The 18468-nt window shown below is 40.5% G+C and overlaps 1 protein-coding gene across 8 annotated transcripts in view; it reads right to left on the bottom strand.

Annotated features, from left to right (window-relative positions):
- Positions 1-18468, bottom strand: part of sbno2b (strawberry notch homolog 2b) — a 184904-nt gene that overhangs the window by 45097 nt on the left and 121339 nt on the right. For all 8 annotated transcript variants that reach the window (XM_070859729.1, XM_070859727.1, XM_070859728.1 and 5 more), the window contains 7 exons: positions 18095-18228; positions 16608-16698; positions 15571-15714; positions 14389-14524; positions 10122-10227; positions 4899-5052; positions 2311-2487 (listed from right to left, as the gene is read on the bottom strand). In XM_070859729.1, the coding sequence (XP_070715830.1) occupies positions 2311-2487; positions 4899-5052; positions 10122-10227; positions 14389-14524; positions 15571-15714; positions 16608-16698; positions 18095-18228 (942 nt within the window). The remainder of the gene's footprint in view (positions 1-2310; positions 2488-4898; positions 5053-10121; positions 10228-14388; positions 14525-15570; positions 15715-16607; positions 16699-18094; positions 18229-18468) is intronic.

Here is an 18468-nt window from a genome sequence, read left to right as displayed (position 1 = left end):
TGTTTATAAACCCCCCTTCCCCTCCCCCCATCTCTCGTTCCCTACGCCTGATTTATAAGTGTAGGCAAGGTTTTTCTGAGCGTACAAAAATCTACACTTACTCCATTCTAAGTTAGTTTGGAGTAAGCTTTCGCTGTCTAAACTTGCAAAATAGGCGTAAGTGGCTGGACACGCCCCCTTTTGAAAAAAATCTGTTCTAAAATGAAACTATTCTAACTCACTAGAACTGGAGCAAATTAAATGCCGAGAATTGCAATTTCTAAGATGTTCCATTCTAAACTAGTTGCTCCAAAAAAATAGGAGCAACTCAGGCCGAAACTTGAGCCCATTGTTCTGTGATAAGACTAGCAGGAATCATTAAGCGTCCAGTGAATATTGCTAACATCAATACAAAAATTATTATATGGAAAGTTGAGGCTAAAAACAGCTATTTACAAAATACAGCCAATGAAAGTGACACTATCATATTTTTTGGCATGAAAATCACATCTATTTGCATACTTGTTTGACACTGCACAATTACAATACCATAAACCCACTGGTATCAGTGAGATTACCTGTACAGATAATACGCATATATCAATGTCAATATAAATATACATATATGTATATTGACAATATGACAAACAAGAGTTGAGTTGATTTGAATTGAACTGTTTTAATGGCATTATTATGCAGCTCATAACTATACATTCCGATCATTTATTTTGACTCTTTTTTTGCCTAACCAGAGAGGGAGCTATGCAAAAAAAAAAAGGGCCGTAGTAGGGCATAAAACAAGTTTATGGAGATTGATTTGGGTCAATGAGATAAGAGCTGAATTTAATTTAAAGAGATTCCAACTGTGTACCAAAAATAGATATCAAACACAGTGAAAGAGCTCAATTTTCCCCAATTATCTGCACCGTTTTTTTGGGAGTAAATTAAAATCTCCAAGTTTCCCCAAAGTTTCTGCGCCAGTACGATTTTGTTAGGCTATGATTTTTTTCTTACTTAATTGGGTGCGTAACCTGCCACCCACGCCAATTCTGTCCATTTAAGCAAATTTGGCCAACTACAATTTTTCTTAAGACGCCGTATGTGACCGCTCTGAAAAACCTTCTGGGCAGTTAACAAAATCAGCGCAGAAGATCGAGTTCCATGGCCCGGACAGCAGCAGCAGAGAGGGAGAGAGAGGGAGCATTCGGTCAGGGCTAGGAGCGGCATCGGCTCCGGGGGAGGGGGGGCCTTTTGGCCTGGGCTAGAGGCGGCACCGGGCACCTGCAAAAGTGGTGGGCCTTTTGGCTAAGATCATGCGTAACTGACCTGACAGGCGAGTAACCATGACCCCAAAGTGGATATCCCTGGATCAGGAAGGTGGTTCTCCTATGCTTTTTGGAAATAGGAGGTGGGTGGGGTGGCTTGACCCATCCACCTCCACGGAGGTGTGTGGGGGGCCTGACCCATCCACCTCCATAGCATGAACCTGGTATTGCAGTACTTCCAGGAACGGTGCAGTGGCTCTAGGCCTTTTGGCTAAGAGCATTGGCGCAGAGTGATCCTTGATGTGTGCAAGGTGACCTCTGGCGTTTGTGATTTGACAAAGAATTGGAAAGATTGGCTACGAATTAAAAAAAAAAGTGGTGGGGGGGGGGGGGCGGGAGAAAGTGTCACGTATTCAACCAGCATTGTAACCCATGTATAATCTGACCTAAGTTGTACACTGTGAGAACACTGACCACTAGGTGGTGAACTTGTGGGAGACACTCCTAACCTAGACCTTCAGATATAAAAGGGGAAGCTCCACCAACTTCCATCACTTGAGTGCTAAGGAATAAAGGACAGGTCACAGACTGACCTTCTCTCAAGCATGGGCCTCGTGTGCATTTATACTGTATAGTAAGGACGTATCAGAAGGTGTGATAGACTTTTGGCAAAAAGACTCTTAATATTTTCGTGTTGATAAGCTGCTGCCTTAATTAGCTACAATGTGCAAGGTGCTTGTGCAGGTTGCTGTGAGCTGGCCAGAATGTCTTGTATGTTTCACTTTCCAGCCTCAGCCCGCAGTGTGTCCCTCGTTACCCTGGCAACCTGATCTTTTTGGTGCACATCTTTGGCTCCACCCACAGAGCTTAAGGACAATGTGCGCCGGGTCACATTCACAAGTTAAAACGGGGAAACTTTCAATTTTTTGCATTGGGGAAAATTGAGCCCATAGTACCTCATCATAGTATGTCATATATAGCTGGTCAACAATAATATGCTATTTCCATCAAACAATAAGAAAAGGTTGTCTTCAACACAGTTTGAAAGCAGAAAGTGGCCTCTCACCTTGCCTTTCTGCTGCTCTTGTCTGCCTATTTCTACTAAACGTCTAACTTTGGCAGCAATACACAGATACTTGAAGAAGCGTTGATGCGCAGACCAAAACTGCCCCCAAAGGGATTTCCTGGACTCCAAACCAATCAGATCTGCTGCATGTTGGAAAATATTCATTGCTTCAGCCCACTGAAAAAGGAAACACTTTTTCAGGCATAGCAAAGTAATTTAAACATATACAAATACCGACAAAAGTTTATTCCACATTTACATCTCAGAAATGTTGTAAGGCAGAAGCAGAAACAGGAATTTCTTTTGCACCATATTTAATAAATACAACTCTTTCACTTAATATTTCTAATAAAATGATTTCTGCTTGACCATAACAACTTAGAATTCAAAAAAGGAGTACAAGTTTTTCTTAATTCTTGCTATTCTTAAAATAAACAAATTGTAGTCGTATGTTTTTTTATACCATTCTTAAATGTAACCTGAAGAAAATTAAAAGATTAAGTACTGACTCATTGTAAAATAGCCGCTTCAAATTTCTGGAAAAATACTTCTGAGGAAGATGATGAGATAAATCTGTCATAATTAAAATAGTTCTCAGTCACAATAAAACAGGAACAGTTCATTTAATATTTCCCCTTTTTGTATTACAATTTTACATATCATGACTGTTTATCTGTAACTTCTCTCATTTGAGGACGTCAAGCCAGAGTCCTGGAGCGATCTTTGGTGTGAATTAGATATTTGTGGAGTCCAGGAATTTGGGATCTAAAGGAATTACTGAATTTGTTTAGGTATTAAAAATATGAGACTTGAGTCTTCTCACTGGTTAGACTGGTAAACAGCTGTAGGCTGGGCAGGGTGTTGAGAAAAACTGGTTGGAAGTTTCCAGCAGAAGTGACATTGAATGTATTAATAACTCTACCCAAATATGCCCGGGTGTATTAAGGGAGGCAAATAACAGAATGTCATCATACTACACATTTTCTGCCATTTGTGTTCTGGCTACACTGGGACACCTGTACATCCCTGGCATTCAGTACTGCTACGGGCCACAGGGGGAAGCGGGGTTAAATTTAATTTGTCAGTTTGCTTTGTGAAATCAATCACAGAATGCAAATTTCAAAAACATAAATGTTTTAAAATTGTTTTGGAGCTTCTGCCAGCAGCTCATGCCAACCTGCACTACAGCAATGGCCCCCTCTCTTGAGGCAGGCATCCCAGCAAAGGGGTAAATGACCCACACAACAACACCCAACAAGTCAGTGACACCCCAAGCCCAGAAAATAGACCAGGGTTAGGAGTGCGTAGGACAGGCAATCAAAACCCCTGCCCGTGGAAAACCTAATCCATGATGTCTAGAAATAAGCACCTTTTCAGTTCAGAATTGAAGCCTATTTTCTGCCTTTTTAAGTCGGTTCACGGGCTCCCAGGCCGCCTGCAATTTCTGCGGTCTGGAAGAGTCCGTGTTCCATGTTTTTATCGAATGTGCGAGGTTGCAGCCCGTTTCATTATTTGAAGGGGCTGCTCCTCAAATTCTGGTTGCACTTCAGTCCCACACTCCTGCTTTTTGGGCACCCTGTGCGGAGGGGAGCGGGCAGGTCGGAAGGTCTCCTCGTAGGACTGCTCCTGGGCATGGCCAAGGGGGCCATCAGCCGGTCCAGGCAGCGGGCGGTCGTTCAGCCCAACTGCCTGCCTCTCTTCCGCGGTTACATCCGAGGCAGGGTGTCCCTGGAGATGGAGCACGCGGTGTCCACCAGTATGCTCGCAGCCTTCCGCGAGAGATGGACGTCGGAGGGACTGGAGTGCATCATCACCCCCGGCAACCAAATTTTAATTTGAACATTTAAATTTAAAGTTTAATTTGCCGGTTTCAGTGTCCACCCCTTTTAGCCAGGGCGCACTTATATAATTTCTGTTTTTAGTGCCCTAAAACCCTGCCCCCCAAATAAAGGGGCACTGGAAAAAATATATATTTTGGAGCGTGACCCTCCCCCTTGCAGGGGTCATTTGTTTAAAGTGCACAACTAAAATAGTTGAACTGCGATTGGTGTACTGGAAAGACATCCCACTGATGAGAACAAACAAAATCATAAATGTGGTTAGCTTTGAAATGTCAAATAAATCATTTTGGAGCCAAAGTACTCGACTTCAATCATAGTTTTAATTGGCAACTAGAGCTACTACATCACCAGGATGAGTGGACTGATTATTTTTTCCCCCCTCCATTTACTGACCATGCTCGGAAATTCTGATTGTTTTCATATGTTCTAGTCACACCACTATGGGGGTCATTTTCACCATTTAGGCGTGAGAAACTGGTGGAGCAGATTGCTCGTTATAGAACACACCCACTTTACAGTTCAAAATATATTTCTGCAGGTTCTGCTCCACTAGTTTACTGCCCACGCGAAGGTGAAAATTACACCCATAGTGGTTTGAAGTTTTGATAATCGCAAGTATTTCAATAAAGTAGTATAATGTTTATATTGTGTTATACTTGCAGGTTACATGTACAAAAGTCTTCCAAAGTGCTGAGTTTGTAAAATCATAAATAGTGGAATATTGATGAAATAAGTTGAACTCCTTACCAGCACAGCTGCTTTGTTGTATACAAGTTTGAAACTTTCATCAAGAGGTATTTCTTCTATTCTGAATGTCACTCCAGCAAAGCTTAGTTGCCTAGCAATATACATGCCGCTAACTTTCATATCCATAGCAACAATTTCCATAGCACCCACACCACTAAAACAAAGAAAACAGATCCAAATTGTAAGTTATTAGTTAAAAATCAGTGTAATTTTGTATCGAGAGGTGATCTAATTCAAAGATATAAAATTCTTAAGAGGACTGACAGGGTTAATGCTGGGAAAATGTTTCCACTGGCTGGGGAATCTGGAACACGGGGTCACAGTCACAGAATAAGGGGTCTGAGACGAGGAGAAATTTCTTCACTCAGAGGGTTGCGAATCTTTGGAATTGTCTACTCCAGAGAGCTGTGGAAGCTCAGTCGTTGAGTATATTCAAGTCAGAGGTCGATAAATTTTGGAGAACAAAGGGAATAGGGGATATGGTGATAATGCGGGAAGGTGGAGTTGAGGTAGAAGATCAGCCATGATCTTGATGAATGGCGGAGCAGTCTTGAAGGGCAAATAGCCTACTCCAGCTCCTATTTCTTATGCTCTATTATCAAATCATTTTATCTGGTACTGCTGGGCTGAGTGGCAAATAGTATTGGTGATGTAAAATAGTATTGGAAATGTCATTAAACTACATATGGAACTGCAGCACAATTCTGACGGGAGCACAATTTGGGGTGGAAACCAGCCCTGTTGGGTTTCTGTCAACTGTAACTTCCCCTGCAAACTGTGCTCTGGTAGAGGAGGAGGATCCTGGGGCTGTTCTCGGGCTACCCCTTAAAAAAAAGGGATTGATTACCACTGAAGGGATGCCCAGCAGATCGCCTGCAATATTTAAATTGTTTTTAAATTGCTTTCATCTTCTGCCCAATATGGACCCCTTTCAGAACGGCAGCGTGCCATTCTAACCACCACCTCCGCAGTGTTGGGGGTGCCTCCATTTGGGACGCATTAAGCTGTGGGACACAGTGGCGGACATAATTCCTGCCCTACCACACTTCCATCCCCTTTCAAGGGCTGTGGAATTTTTAGGCTTATACGTTAATTAGTAATTGACATAACCTATGGTAATTACTTCTTCACAGCTGTAAGATTACGTTAATTAGTTATTGACATAGCCTGTGGTAAATACTTCTTCAAAACTTTTAAGAAAGTTTGTGTTTTTTCCCTAGGATTTTTAAACTGTATTAAATCCTACAAAATAATATAACTTGTCGACCAAAACCAAGACGCATTTTGTCAAAATGACCTGTTCAGTAAGATAAAATTGATCCAGCTTCAAAATTAGAATAATGTAGACAGATGACTTTCACACAGGTTAAACCAACTCTTGCTTCTAGTTGCATAAAAGTGCGTTACCCGGCTATGGCAGAGCGCAAACCTTTCCACAAATGTGGTTGAAACACACGTCATAATAGCTATGGCTCGCGCTTCTGAGTCAGAAGGTTCTGGGTTCGCTTCCCATTCCAGAGATTTAAGCACATAATCTAGGCTGACACTTCAGTGCAGTACTAAGGGGGGCACTGCACGGTCAGAGCTGCTGTCTTTCTGATGAGATGTTAAACCGAGGTTCCCTCTTCCCCCTCAGATGGACGTAAAAGATCCTATGGCACTAATCGTAGAAGAGCAAGGGAGTTCTCTTCGTTGTCCTGGCCAATATTTATCTGTCAACCCCATTTCATTAAACAGATTATCTGGTTATTATCTCATTACTGTTTGTAGGACCTTGCTGTGCACAAATTGGCTGTCGCATTTCTTACATTACAACAGTGACTACACTTCAAAAAGGTACTTAATTGGCTGTTAAGTGCTTTGGGACATCCTGAGGTTGTGAAAGTCACTATACAAATGCAAGTTCTTTCTTATATAACAATCAGAACAAGTGATATTTGGCCTCCATGTGGGGCAGTCTAGAGCCTATTCATAGAATCGTAGAATGTTACAGCATGGAAAAATGCCATTCAACCATTGTATTTGTCAAAGTTTTTTCTTCACAAAAAACGACGTAACCTAATCCCACTCTCCTCCATGACATTCCTTAATATTCCTCTTTTTCAATCAATTATCTAATTATCTTAAATAAAGTTATGAGGGTCCATTTTCTGAGCCCTCAGTGCTTCTCAAGTAATTATGAGAAGTGCGTCAGTGATTTTTCAATATGCACGGACGGTGGGCAAGGATCGGAAAACATACTTTATAGCCTACTTCAATAATAGAATTCCACTTTCTAATCACCTTTTGTGTACAACAGTGACTACACTTCAAAAATACTTCATTAGCTGTAAAGCACTTTGGGACGTCCTGAAAGGCGCTATATAAATACAATCTTTCTTTCTTAAAGACATTTTTTTCTAACTTCCCCTTTAATTCTTTTTGGGTTGAATTTTGCTCTCTCGTTACTGTCTCATCGACCAATAGACACAATTTATTACTATTCACCTTATCATAACTCTTCATGACCGTGAAGACTTCTACCGGGTCACCACTCAACCTCTTCAACTCTAATAAAAAAAACTAACTTCTCAAGTATCTTTCATAACTGCAACTCCTCATTCCTGGTAACATCCTAGTGGATCTACACTGAATTTTTTCTGGTACTTTTGTATTCGTCCTATAATGAAACTGTACACAATACTTACGACGACCCCTTTGCTTCTCTACTCCATTTAAAATCTAACTATTTAATGTGCATTTCTTTTTTCTACTTCCAAAATATATGACTTCACATTCTTCTACATTGAGCTGCATCTGCCAATCCTAATGGCTTTTCTATGTCAGCCTACAGCCTTTCTTAATGCACGTTACGATGTGCATAGCCGCAATTTGATGTAATCAGCAAATTTTGATGTTGTTCCCTCAATTCCTAAATCCAGATCAGTTATCTATTTAGAAACTAACCAATACAGACCCTTGTAGAACACGACTCACCACACTTTTACATTCTGAACAAAAGGTCCCTTTACCCTTTGCTTTTCTGCTATCTGATCATCACTCTATCCATATGGCTGCATTACCATTAATTCCCATTCTTTTTTTCATAAGCCTCTGATCTGATACCTTATCAAATTCCTGTAGGCACAAGTTTCCTCCTCCATGCCACCAATCTAAGTCATTTCCTAGGAAGGAAAGTAGATCAGCAATGACCTGTCCCAAATCAGGCAATGGCAGCTATCACATCCAACAGCACCAGGTAATACCTGTATAACCATAATTTCCCCTGTAATAAATTGCCCAAAAACCTCAAAAAGGCAATGCTGCTAGCTTAATCAAAGCCACGAAAAGGAATCTAATATTTCAGTATAACTCCTCATGCAAGTACCTTGCAATCAAAATGTACAATGATTTCACAAACTGTGAACAGTATTTGTAATTAAATATTTGATAATTCAATTTAAAAGCATGACATGGAATTGATTGTAGATTGCTAATACAAAGACTGCAATTTCAGTCGGTCACTTCCAATGCAAATTGATTACTTGCCCATGTTTCACATTAAACTTATGCAAAGTACAGGGTAATGCACTGTATGACATCATTCATAACACAGCCAAACTCCTCCATAAGTACCAATATACTTCTTTGCCACCTAGCAAGAAGTGCGTGCCACATCTTTGCAACCACAATTTTTATTTTTAGGAAACACTTTCCTCTAGTCTCCTCTATCATGAGAACCACAACACCCAAGAGATCAGTAGAGGGTTCTCCCCACTGAATGTCACAGCTAAATGAGTAACACAGAATGTGCGAAATATAGGGCGGCAATCTACATCTGATCATTCTGGTGCAGTGTATTGGAAATCAGTCCTACTGCATCAGCAAACTGTCTCCCACATCAAACAGAATTCAGATGCAGAAAGGAACATTTAAACAAGTATGATGTTCTGTTGAAAGGTCATCCATATGAAACGTTAACTTTCTTCACAGATGCTGCCTGATCTGCTGAGCATTTTCAGCATTTCCTGTTTATATTCACATAGAAAATGCAGCACAGAAACAGGCCATTCGGCTCAACTAATCTGTGCTGATATGATATTTATGATGGTTTTTTTTCAACTTTCAACCAACTATGAAATCTGGAATAAGGTGGTGCAGGACAGTGGGAAGTTTGAATTTCTCTGAAAAATTTTGGAGCAGGACAATCATGATTTCAATTCCATTGCAGACCAAAATGTTTGATGAGGTCCTGAAAATTCAAACCGCAAAATCACACAGTATGCAGTTAATGACAATACTGTATAGCTACCTCAAATTAATTGCAGCCAAATGTGAAATCACAAGGGAGGATTTGATTTGATATTTGCTCTGGATGTAGGTGGTGCTGTCAAAGCAGTCTTCAGCTGCCTGGACCTTATGCTCTGGAATTCTCTCCGCCTCTCTACTTCTCTCTCCTCCTTTATGATGCTCCTGAAACATACCTCTTTGACCAAGCTTTTGGTCACTTGTCCTAATATCTCCTTATGTGACCCAGTGTCAAAGTTTGTTTGGTAACGATCCTGTGAAACACTATGGGACATTTTACTACTTTAAAGGCACTATATAAATGCAAGCTGTTGTTGTTTATTGTCATCCTTATTTGTCCTTAGGTGGTGGTGGCCCTTCCCCTTGATCTGTTGCAGTTATTGTGATGCTGCTCACATGGTTAGATAGGGAATTTAAGGGTATTGACCCAGTGATGATGATGGTGATATATGTTTAAGCTAAGCCGGTGTGCGACTTAAGAGGTGATGGTGCTCCCACAATATTGCTGCTCTTGTCCTTCTCGGTGGTCCATCTTTTCCACCGAAAAGAAAATAAGGTGGGGTGTAAATTAGGCTGTTGATTCGCTATCATCTATCTTATGCTATCAGCAAAAATCAACTTTTGAACCAGCAGTACTTTAATTTTGTACTTCTTCCAAACTGTTCACAGAACATTGAATGAAATTATCTGATCTATCATAAGTAGAGTACCCGCATACAATAAAGTATTTGAGCCTTGAATTTGCTGTTGTAGATATTAGGGAACAAATACTTAAATACTCATGATGTCCCTCTGTCCAGTATTCTGACCCACATTTATTTTAAGTGGATTGACACCTCCTCTAAAGCCTTAAGCAATCAACTGCTAACATAACCATTTGTCGTTTCTAAGATCTAATATTTAATGCTGTTCTTTAAAGTTTAAATTTAGACTCACCGTTTCTCAATAGCATGAAGGAAATCCTCAAACTGGCGAAAGGGTGTGCCTTCTCCCCAAATACCTAAACGGCACATGTAGGCCATGTTCTTTGGTTCTGAGGCACCTTTATAGGTTGAAAATAAAAGTAATTTTAAGCTATGTCATTAGAAACATTTTACTATCAAATAATGAACATTCAAGACACATGGAGTGAAAGGTTGCCATTTTTCTCTAATCTGTAGTGCATAAAAATGTATAAAGCCAAGAATGTATAAAAACATAAGCTGAAGCAGTGGAGAATAATTTGATAATCAACATTCAAACATCTTCAGATGGTGTCATTTTGGCAATAGTGAATAATACACTCAAGTGAGATCCTAAAAGTACCAACTATGTTTTGTTGCTGATAATTTTGTGCCCAAGGTGAATGTAATTTTATCATGAAATAATACCAGTCTTTGTTGCAGTATGAAAAAAATTCATAAATGTATTAACATATATATTAATCGCTCAGGTGAGTTAAATGCCTCATTTACAGAACCCTAGAAAACACTAGTGACTTGAGAACAGTTTCTTTCATTCCTTTATCGGATTTAGATTTACATCAGTGGGATGTACAACAGGGGGATACTGCTTAGCCAGATTACATAGAATTCACAGAAACAGGCCATCTGGCCCAACTGATCTATGGTAATATTTTTATGCTCCACACAAGCCTAAAAATTGTTCCACTGATAGAGTTTATCGGTGTGACACACAAGTCATGACACAAAAATGATTATACAGGTATTAAAAAGTAGCAACTCTCCACCGAGCTCTTTTTCATTTAAAAATAATATTATGGCTCCCTAATGACCCACTGGTTAAAGATACCACCTGTTGTAGCGAATGACATGTAAACCAGAAAGCCCCAGGTTTAATTTATGGTCTTTGCTGAGTTAGCTGATCTCAGCCAAGATAATGCAGCATTCCCTCAGTATTGCATCGAATTGGCAGCCCTAATTATGTGCTCAAGTCTGTGGTGGAGGTTGAAACCACAATCTTCTAACTCAGAAGAAAGAGTGCTCCCAGCTTATGCAAACTGACACTTAGCAGCCATTTTATGCTTGCTAATAATATTTAACTGATTGGAAAATCCATTTGCTTACAACCAACATCCGGTGAAACTATAATGTCTGTATTGAGCTTGCTCAGACATCTGTATAACTGTGAATAGGCATTGTTCCTCTTTAAATTTTATTTTCGCAATATTTTTGTCAACCAACTTGAGATGACAGCGCTGAGGGTGAAAGTCTTGTGTCACCCAGTATCAGCATCAAGCGTTCTAAGAACAGGCATGGCATAAGCAGATGTAGCATAAAGCTTCACCTACTCTGTTCCAACAATATCTTAAACCCCCCCCGCCCGCCCCCACCCCCCTACTTTGGAAACATGATTTTTCACACCAGCCACATTGTTAAAGTGTTGCAAATTTGTACAGAATTATGGGCAAGTTTCCATTAATGACTAAAACTAACTAGGAACTGGAGAGGCATTACAAAGTCACTACAAAGAAACGTCCATTCTATTAAAATGAGCTGAATTCAAATGCAAGTTGCAGAAGTAAAAGGCCAATAGGCTAACCCTCTGCACAGTTCACCCTATAAATTATTGCTGTATAATGTCCGCTATAAATTCCTATTCGGACAATGATGAATAGCTATAGGCAGGCACAGCACCAGCTTCTGTATCATTTGAGATGTAGATCACTCCCTAGCATCAGTGAGAGTGAATCCAAGAGCTTTCCTTAATTGGTTTTAATTCTTTAGGGTGAAGACATTAAATGGGTAGCAAGCTATACATTTTAATATGATGCATTCATTTAAACTTGATTATTTGCTTTAATTTTTTTAAGAAATCATATTTTATTAGAATAGTCTGCCTCAATCCATCAGACAGCTAATAATTTGTGCATTGTATTTGCTCGGTACAATGTGGTGCCTTGGTAAATAAACCAGCCTGCAACTTGATGCAAACTCACAGCTGCAGCATTATTAAGGATGTCATAGCAGCGCATTTGGAAAATGGTGACATGATAGGTCCAAGTCAGCATGGATTTGTGAAAGGGAAATCATGCTTGACAAATCTTCTGGAATTTTTTGAGGATGTTTCCAGTAAAGTGGACAAAGGAGAACCAGTTGATGTGGTATATTTGGACTTTCAGAAGGCTTTCGACAAGGTCCCACACAAGAGATTAATGTGCAAAGTTAAAGCACATGGGATTGGGGGTAGTGTGCTGACGTGGATTGAGAACTGGTTGTCAGACAGGAAGCAAAGAGTAGGAGTAAATGGGTACTTTTCAGAATGGCAGGCAGTGACTAGTGGGGTACCGCAAGGTTCTGTGCTGGGGCCCCAGCTGTTTACATTGTACATTAATGATTTAGACGAGGGGATTAAATGTAGTATCTCCAAATTTGCAGATGACACTAAGTTGGGTGGCAGTGTGAGCTGCGAGGAGGATGCTATGAGGCTGCAGAGTGACTTGGATAGGTTAGGTGAGTGGGCAAATGAATGGCAGATGACGTATAATGTGGATAAATGTGAGGTTATCCACTTTGGTGGTAAAAACAGAGAGACAGACTATTATCTGAATGGTGACAGATTAGGAAAAGGGAAGGTGCAACGAGACCTGGGTGTCATGGTACATCAGTCATTGAAGGTTGACATGCAGGTACAGCAGGCGGTTAAGAAAGCAAATGGCATGTTGGCCTTCATAGCGAGGGGATTTGAGTACAGGGGCAGGGAGGTGTTGCTACAGTTGTACAGGGCCTTGGTGAGGCCACACCTGGAGTATTGTGTACAGTTTTGGTCTCCTAACTTGAGGAAGGACATTCTTGCTATTGAGGGAGTGCAGCGAAGATTCACCAGATTGATTCCCGGGATGGTGGGACTGACATATCAAGAAAGACTGGATCAACTAGGCTTGTATTCACTGGAGTTCAGAAGAATGAGAGGGGACCTCATAGAAACGTTTAAAATTCTGACGGGTTTAGACAGGTTAGATGCAGGAAAAATGTTCCCAATGTTGGGGAAGTCCAGAACCAGGGGTCACAGTCTAAGGATAAAGGGTAAGCCATTTAGGACCGAAATGAGGAGAAACTTCTTCACCCAGAGAGTGGTGAACCTGTGGAATTCTCTACCACAGAAAGTAGTTGAGGCCAATTCACTAAATATATTCAAAAGGGAGTTAGATGAAGTCCTTACTACTCGGGGGATCAAGGGGTATGGCGAGAAAGCAGGAAGGGGGTACTGAAGTTTCATGTTCAGCCATGAACTCATTGAATGGCGGTGCAGGCTAGAAGGGCTGAATGGCCTGCTCCTGCACCTATTTTCTATGTTTCTATGTTTCAGGCTGCCCAAATCAAAGAGAGTTTTTTTCTGGCTGATTAGGAGTAATTCTTCGCTTTAACTTTTGATGGGGTGGGGGGGGGGGTGAAATATGTTTGAAGCCCATTTTTGAAAAGTATTCCATAATAGTTTACTGGTTGCCAGCAGTAGAATCACAGTATTATCAATTCTGCTGTTAATAATTCCTGTAAAAAAAAACACATTATGGCCCCGATTTTAACTCCAGGTGGATTCCCAGTTCAGGCCTGAGTTACAATTACAGTTGGGTCTCAACTATGTCATCGGGCCGCAACATGCATATGTAAAGAAGGATCCAGTTGGCTCTAGACATGTGTCCTTACTGCCTGCTTAGGAAAGCAGGTTAAAATTGCAGATGTTGCAATCATGGCGGCTTTCGGACAGGTAAGAGCCAGGGCCATTTTAACTGCCCACCCACCAGGTTTCTGCTGAGCAAACAGGGTTAAAATCACTCCTATAAAATCCATGTCATAATCTACTGGAATAAATTCATTTAACATTGTATTTTAATCAATTTGGAGTGTAAATTTGCATGCACGAAAAAAATTAATATTGCCATGGTATTATGATGTTTCAGTGCTGTAAAATGCTAAAGAAAAAGACTTGCATTTATATAGCGCCTTTAACGACCACCTGACGTCTCAAAGTGCTTTACAGCCAATGGAGTACAATGCCGTACTATGGTGGTATATAATTACTTAATACTCCAATTAATTAACAGTCCAGTCACCACATAAATAATTATTTTAGGAAAGAGGAATAATCTTATTAAAGATGCTACTGAAGTGTCTTGATGTATTAATAACATACATTAATACATTGCATTCAGTGTCTAACACACTCCAAAAACAAACACTGATTTGTAAGGAAAGATCCATACCTGTGGCACTCGCATAGACAACTCGTGCATGTGGTAGTCTATTTTGCAGCTCTAGGACAGCCAGGCCTGTTTTGGTGGATTTGGTACTGCCATTCACACAGACATTTTTTGCTTTGTGACATTCATCAAATACAATCTAAGAGGCAATAAACAGTCAAGGAAAATCCTCAAAATCCTAAAGAATTAGAACGACAGAAGGAAAAAAGGATTTGCATTTATTTAGCACCTTGTCACATATCTTTAAAAAAAGCCTCAAAACATATCAGTGAATTAATCTGAAGTGTAGTGACTAGTGTCATATAGGTAGGCAAAAAGGCACTCATTTTTGCACAGCAAGATCCCACATACATAATGAGATGGCTGACCAGATTATCTTTCCTTTTGGTACAGCAATGGCAGCTGCTCGTGTTTGCCTCGACATTAATGAAACCAAAAGAACTGATGAAACTGGGAGGTTGCAATAATTTACCCATAATACAGAGCTCTTGGCTACAGAACTGTATGTCGAATTAGACTTCAAACTTCCTAAGAATTAGGAACGTAGGTCATTTGGCCCCTCGAGCCTGCTCCACCATTCAATAAGATCATGGCTGATCTGATCTTGACCTCAACTCCATTTCCCTACCAGCTCCCCATAAACCTTGACTCCCTTCAGTGTCCTTCCCCCCTCAGAAACCAGTCACAAGCTTTCCATCTATTTCCAAGACAAAGCCAGGCTGCAAGAACCTTGCTTGAAGAACTCTCCCCTAATAAAGTGATAAATAATCTTAAGTGATTAGCTTTGTCTCCCGCAGCCAGGTAAATACTAAACAATATATGTGGACTAGCCAAATAATCCGTGCCAAGTTATCTACCTTAAAGTTCATCTGCCTTTGAAATATGACAGATACCCCCATTTATCACCATTAGTTCTAATCTTCTTGAATCATATATAATCTATTGTAAAACTCTGGAAAAATAATGATAAAAATGCACATTTATTTTTAATAATGGAATATGCAACATAATTCACTTTGATCATTGATTTTATTTTAAAGAAAGCCTGTAATTATTTTGTCAACTTTCCTATTATAACTTCAAATTATATTGAAAGATTATTTATTTAACATTTCAACAATGTATTACTTTAACATAATTTAATTCTTAAATTAGTCACTCAGAAGTTTATGCATTAAAGGATACAACGCCATCAAAGCGCTCTCCGCACCAGTCCAGAATCTGCTTTAGCCTTGTTCTATGTTGACCACCAGCTTGACTTTCACCAATCAGTGCAGAGTAGGTTGCAAACAAAACACCTTCAGAAGTTGCTGTATCACCATACTTTATCTGTTACCAATAAAAAGCACATTGTGATGTATGTGACCAATTTAAAAAACACACGGTGATGAACATGGATGTCAGAATATAATCTACTTTACAATAATAAATATCTTCTGTTTAATTAGGCACATACCCCAGGGAGAGAAAGTAAATCAAAGGTCAAGTCATCCAACTGATCTTCTGCACCTATTGGTGGTCAGGTCAAGCACTGCAGGGAACAGGCTGTCTTCCTGCCCCTTCAGCCAGGATATATAGGGAGGGTAATTTTAATCTTGCCTGCCTGGCAGAAAGCTGACAGGATCGGTTCAGGTTCACGTTTTACATTGAAGTCAAGGGAAAGTAAAATCAGGTGGGAAGTGAAAAAGACACCCAATCCAATCCTACCAGTTTCATGAAAGAAATAAAAGACTTGCATTTATATAGCTACTTTCACGATCACCGGACGTCTCAAAGTGCTTTACTGCCAATGAAGTACTTTTGGAGTGTAGTCACTGTTGTAATATGGGAAACGTGGTAACCAATTTGCGCACAGTAAGCTCCCACAAATAGCAATGTGACAATGACCAGATAAATCTGTTACATTGATTGAGGGATAAATATTGGCCAGGACACCGGGGATAACTCCTCTGCTCTTCTTCAAAATAGTGCCATGGGATCTTTTACGTCCACCGGAGAAGGCAGACAGGACCTCAGTTTAATGTCTCATCGAAAAACGTGGTGTATGCCACAGGTGAATTAAGGGGCAAAAGATGAATTTAAAAAAATACTTTGCATTCACAATGAAAGAAAAGACTCTCCACTATTTTCAATGTCATATCTTCCTCAATATTCTGCACCGATAATTCAAAACAGGCGAGCTACTTTAATTTAATTTTAGTTTTATTTTTGATTTTACATACCTTGTTGAGAGCATGCACCGGAATATTTGCAGCATCAATATCTCTAAGATCACGTTCAGCATCATACTTCAGGTCGTTGGAGACACTGAACCTAAAAGCATGATAATATTGAATCCGATTAACACACCGTTTGCCTTGCATTTCAACAATGCATTTTAATCAGTTACAATTTTTTCTTGTAAACTGCATTTGCTATCCAGCATTTTATTATTTTATTTCCCATGCACGTATAGGTATCATTAACAACATTTCCAGGCACTGGATACATAGGAACAGGAGTAGGTCATTCAGCCATTCGAAATGATAACATTTCTAAGCATATTTGTGTCACCAGCTACAGACTGTATAATACCTCTGTGATTACAGTATTCTCAGTGAAATGTTAAGGTAAAGAATGGGGCATTCAATGAATTACACGCTAGTAAACAAATTTATTATTTGCATAATGTACCCCTTTCTGACTGAAGATGTACCAAGTTGTGGTAATACATAGGGGCCGAAATTCAGGGTCCTGATGAGGTCCGTTACCGCCGGAATGAGGCGGCCAGGCAGCGGAATCCAATGGCCATCGTTTTCTGGTCGAATGGCCGCCGCCAGCCAAATTCAGCAGGGGTTTTTTTCTGGCGGTCCCCACTTCCGCTGCTAAGCGGCCGTAAATGCATCATCAGTGCGCGCACCGCTGGGATCCATCTCCGTCAAAATTCAGGCCGAAAAATATAATGCCCGCCGAGTGATGCCCCCGACAGCTTTCTGTCGGTGCACCTTGTATTCTTTCTATGAGCCTTGTTTGGCTGCGCGGTGGCCATTAAAGATATGGGCCCACTGCCTCGGCCGACTTCCATGTTGGCCGGACTATTGTGCCCGCGGGTTCGGCCGGGCCGCCAACAGGCAGCCTGGCACCCCCTCTTTGGGTGCCAGGCTGCTAGCCCAGCCGAAACTCTCCCTGGTGGCCCAGTGGCCGAACCTCAATAATTGCCGATTCTCTCCCCTTTAAAGGAGGGGAGATACTGGGTGATGCAATGACGTCACCACGCTCTGCTGCTGAGTGACAGCGGGGGAGAATCCGTCCCACCTCCACTTCCGCCCCTCACCAGCACTTACCGCCGCTCTTCTGCCCCCATTATGACTGACTTCCTGGCCAATTAAAAAAAAAATGACAAAGAGCTGAATATCGATCAAGAGTCCACCTCATCCTACCCGGCGATGAAAACACTTAAAAAACGGTAAGTGTGCCAGGTTTCTGGCAGGCTTGAATTCCGGCCCCATAGTGTATAAACCACACTTTTATTCATATTTTTATGTTATGTAAGAACATGGGAATGATTAACACTCTGGTTTAACTTCCAGAGCGTAAACCAAAATAACTGTACAATAAAGGAATGATTGTTAGGTATTTTAAAATAAATTCTCAGAAATCAATCAAATTTTCCTTTTCAAAACTATAACAGGTCACCTTTGTACACATACTGCAATTACTCTATACTTACCACAATGATTTCTTTCTGCCCCTTATGTAATTTTCATAAATGATGCCAGCCACAGTTCTTCCCTTTCCAACACCAGCTCCATCACCAATAAGAAATCCTGCACGATGGTTATTTTCTAACAGGATTTCATGTTGCTAAAAAGATATCAAAGAAATAGAATTTTTCCTTCATACAGTAATAAATACATACACGACCATTTAAATAAACCCTCCCGATGGCTAAATGAGTAAATGCACCACCAGATGTGGTAGAGTCATACAGATGACTAAGTCCAAGATATTTTTCCGGGTGTATATGAATTAATTGATCTTAGCCAGGATAGCAGTACATTTATTGCAACTGGGGGGAATTCAACCAGTATTTTCACCCCAATT

This window comes from Pristiophorus japonicus, chromosome 18 (assembly GCF_044704955.1).
Source record: "Pristiophorus japonicus isolate sPriJap1 chromosome 18, sPriJap1.hap1, whole genome shotgun sequence".
In the NCBI taxonomy this organism is placed as follows: domain Eukaryota; kingdom Metazoa; phylum Chordata; class Chondrichthyes; family Pristiophoridae; genus Pristiophorus; species Pristiophorus japonicus.
This window is presented reverse-complemented; position numbering and strand designations above follow the sequence as displayed.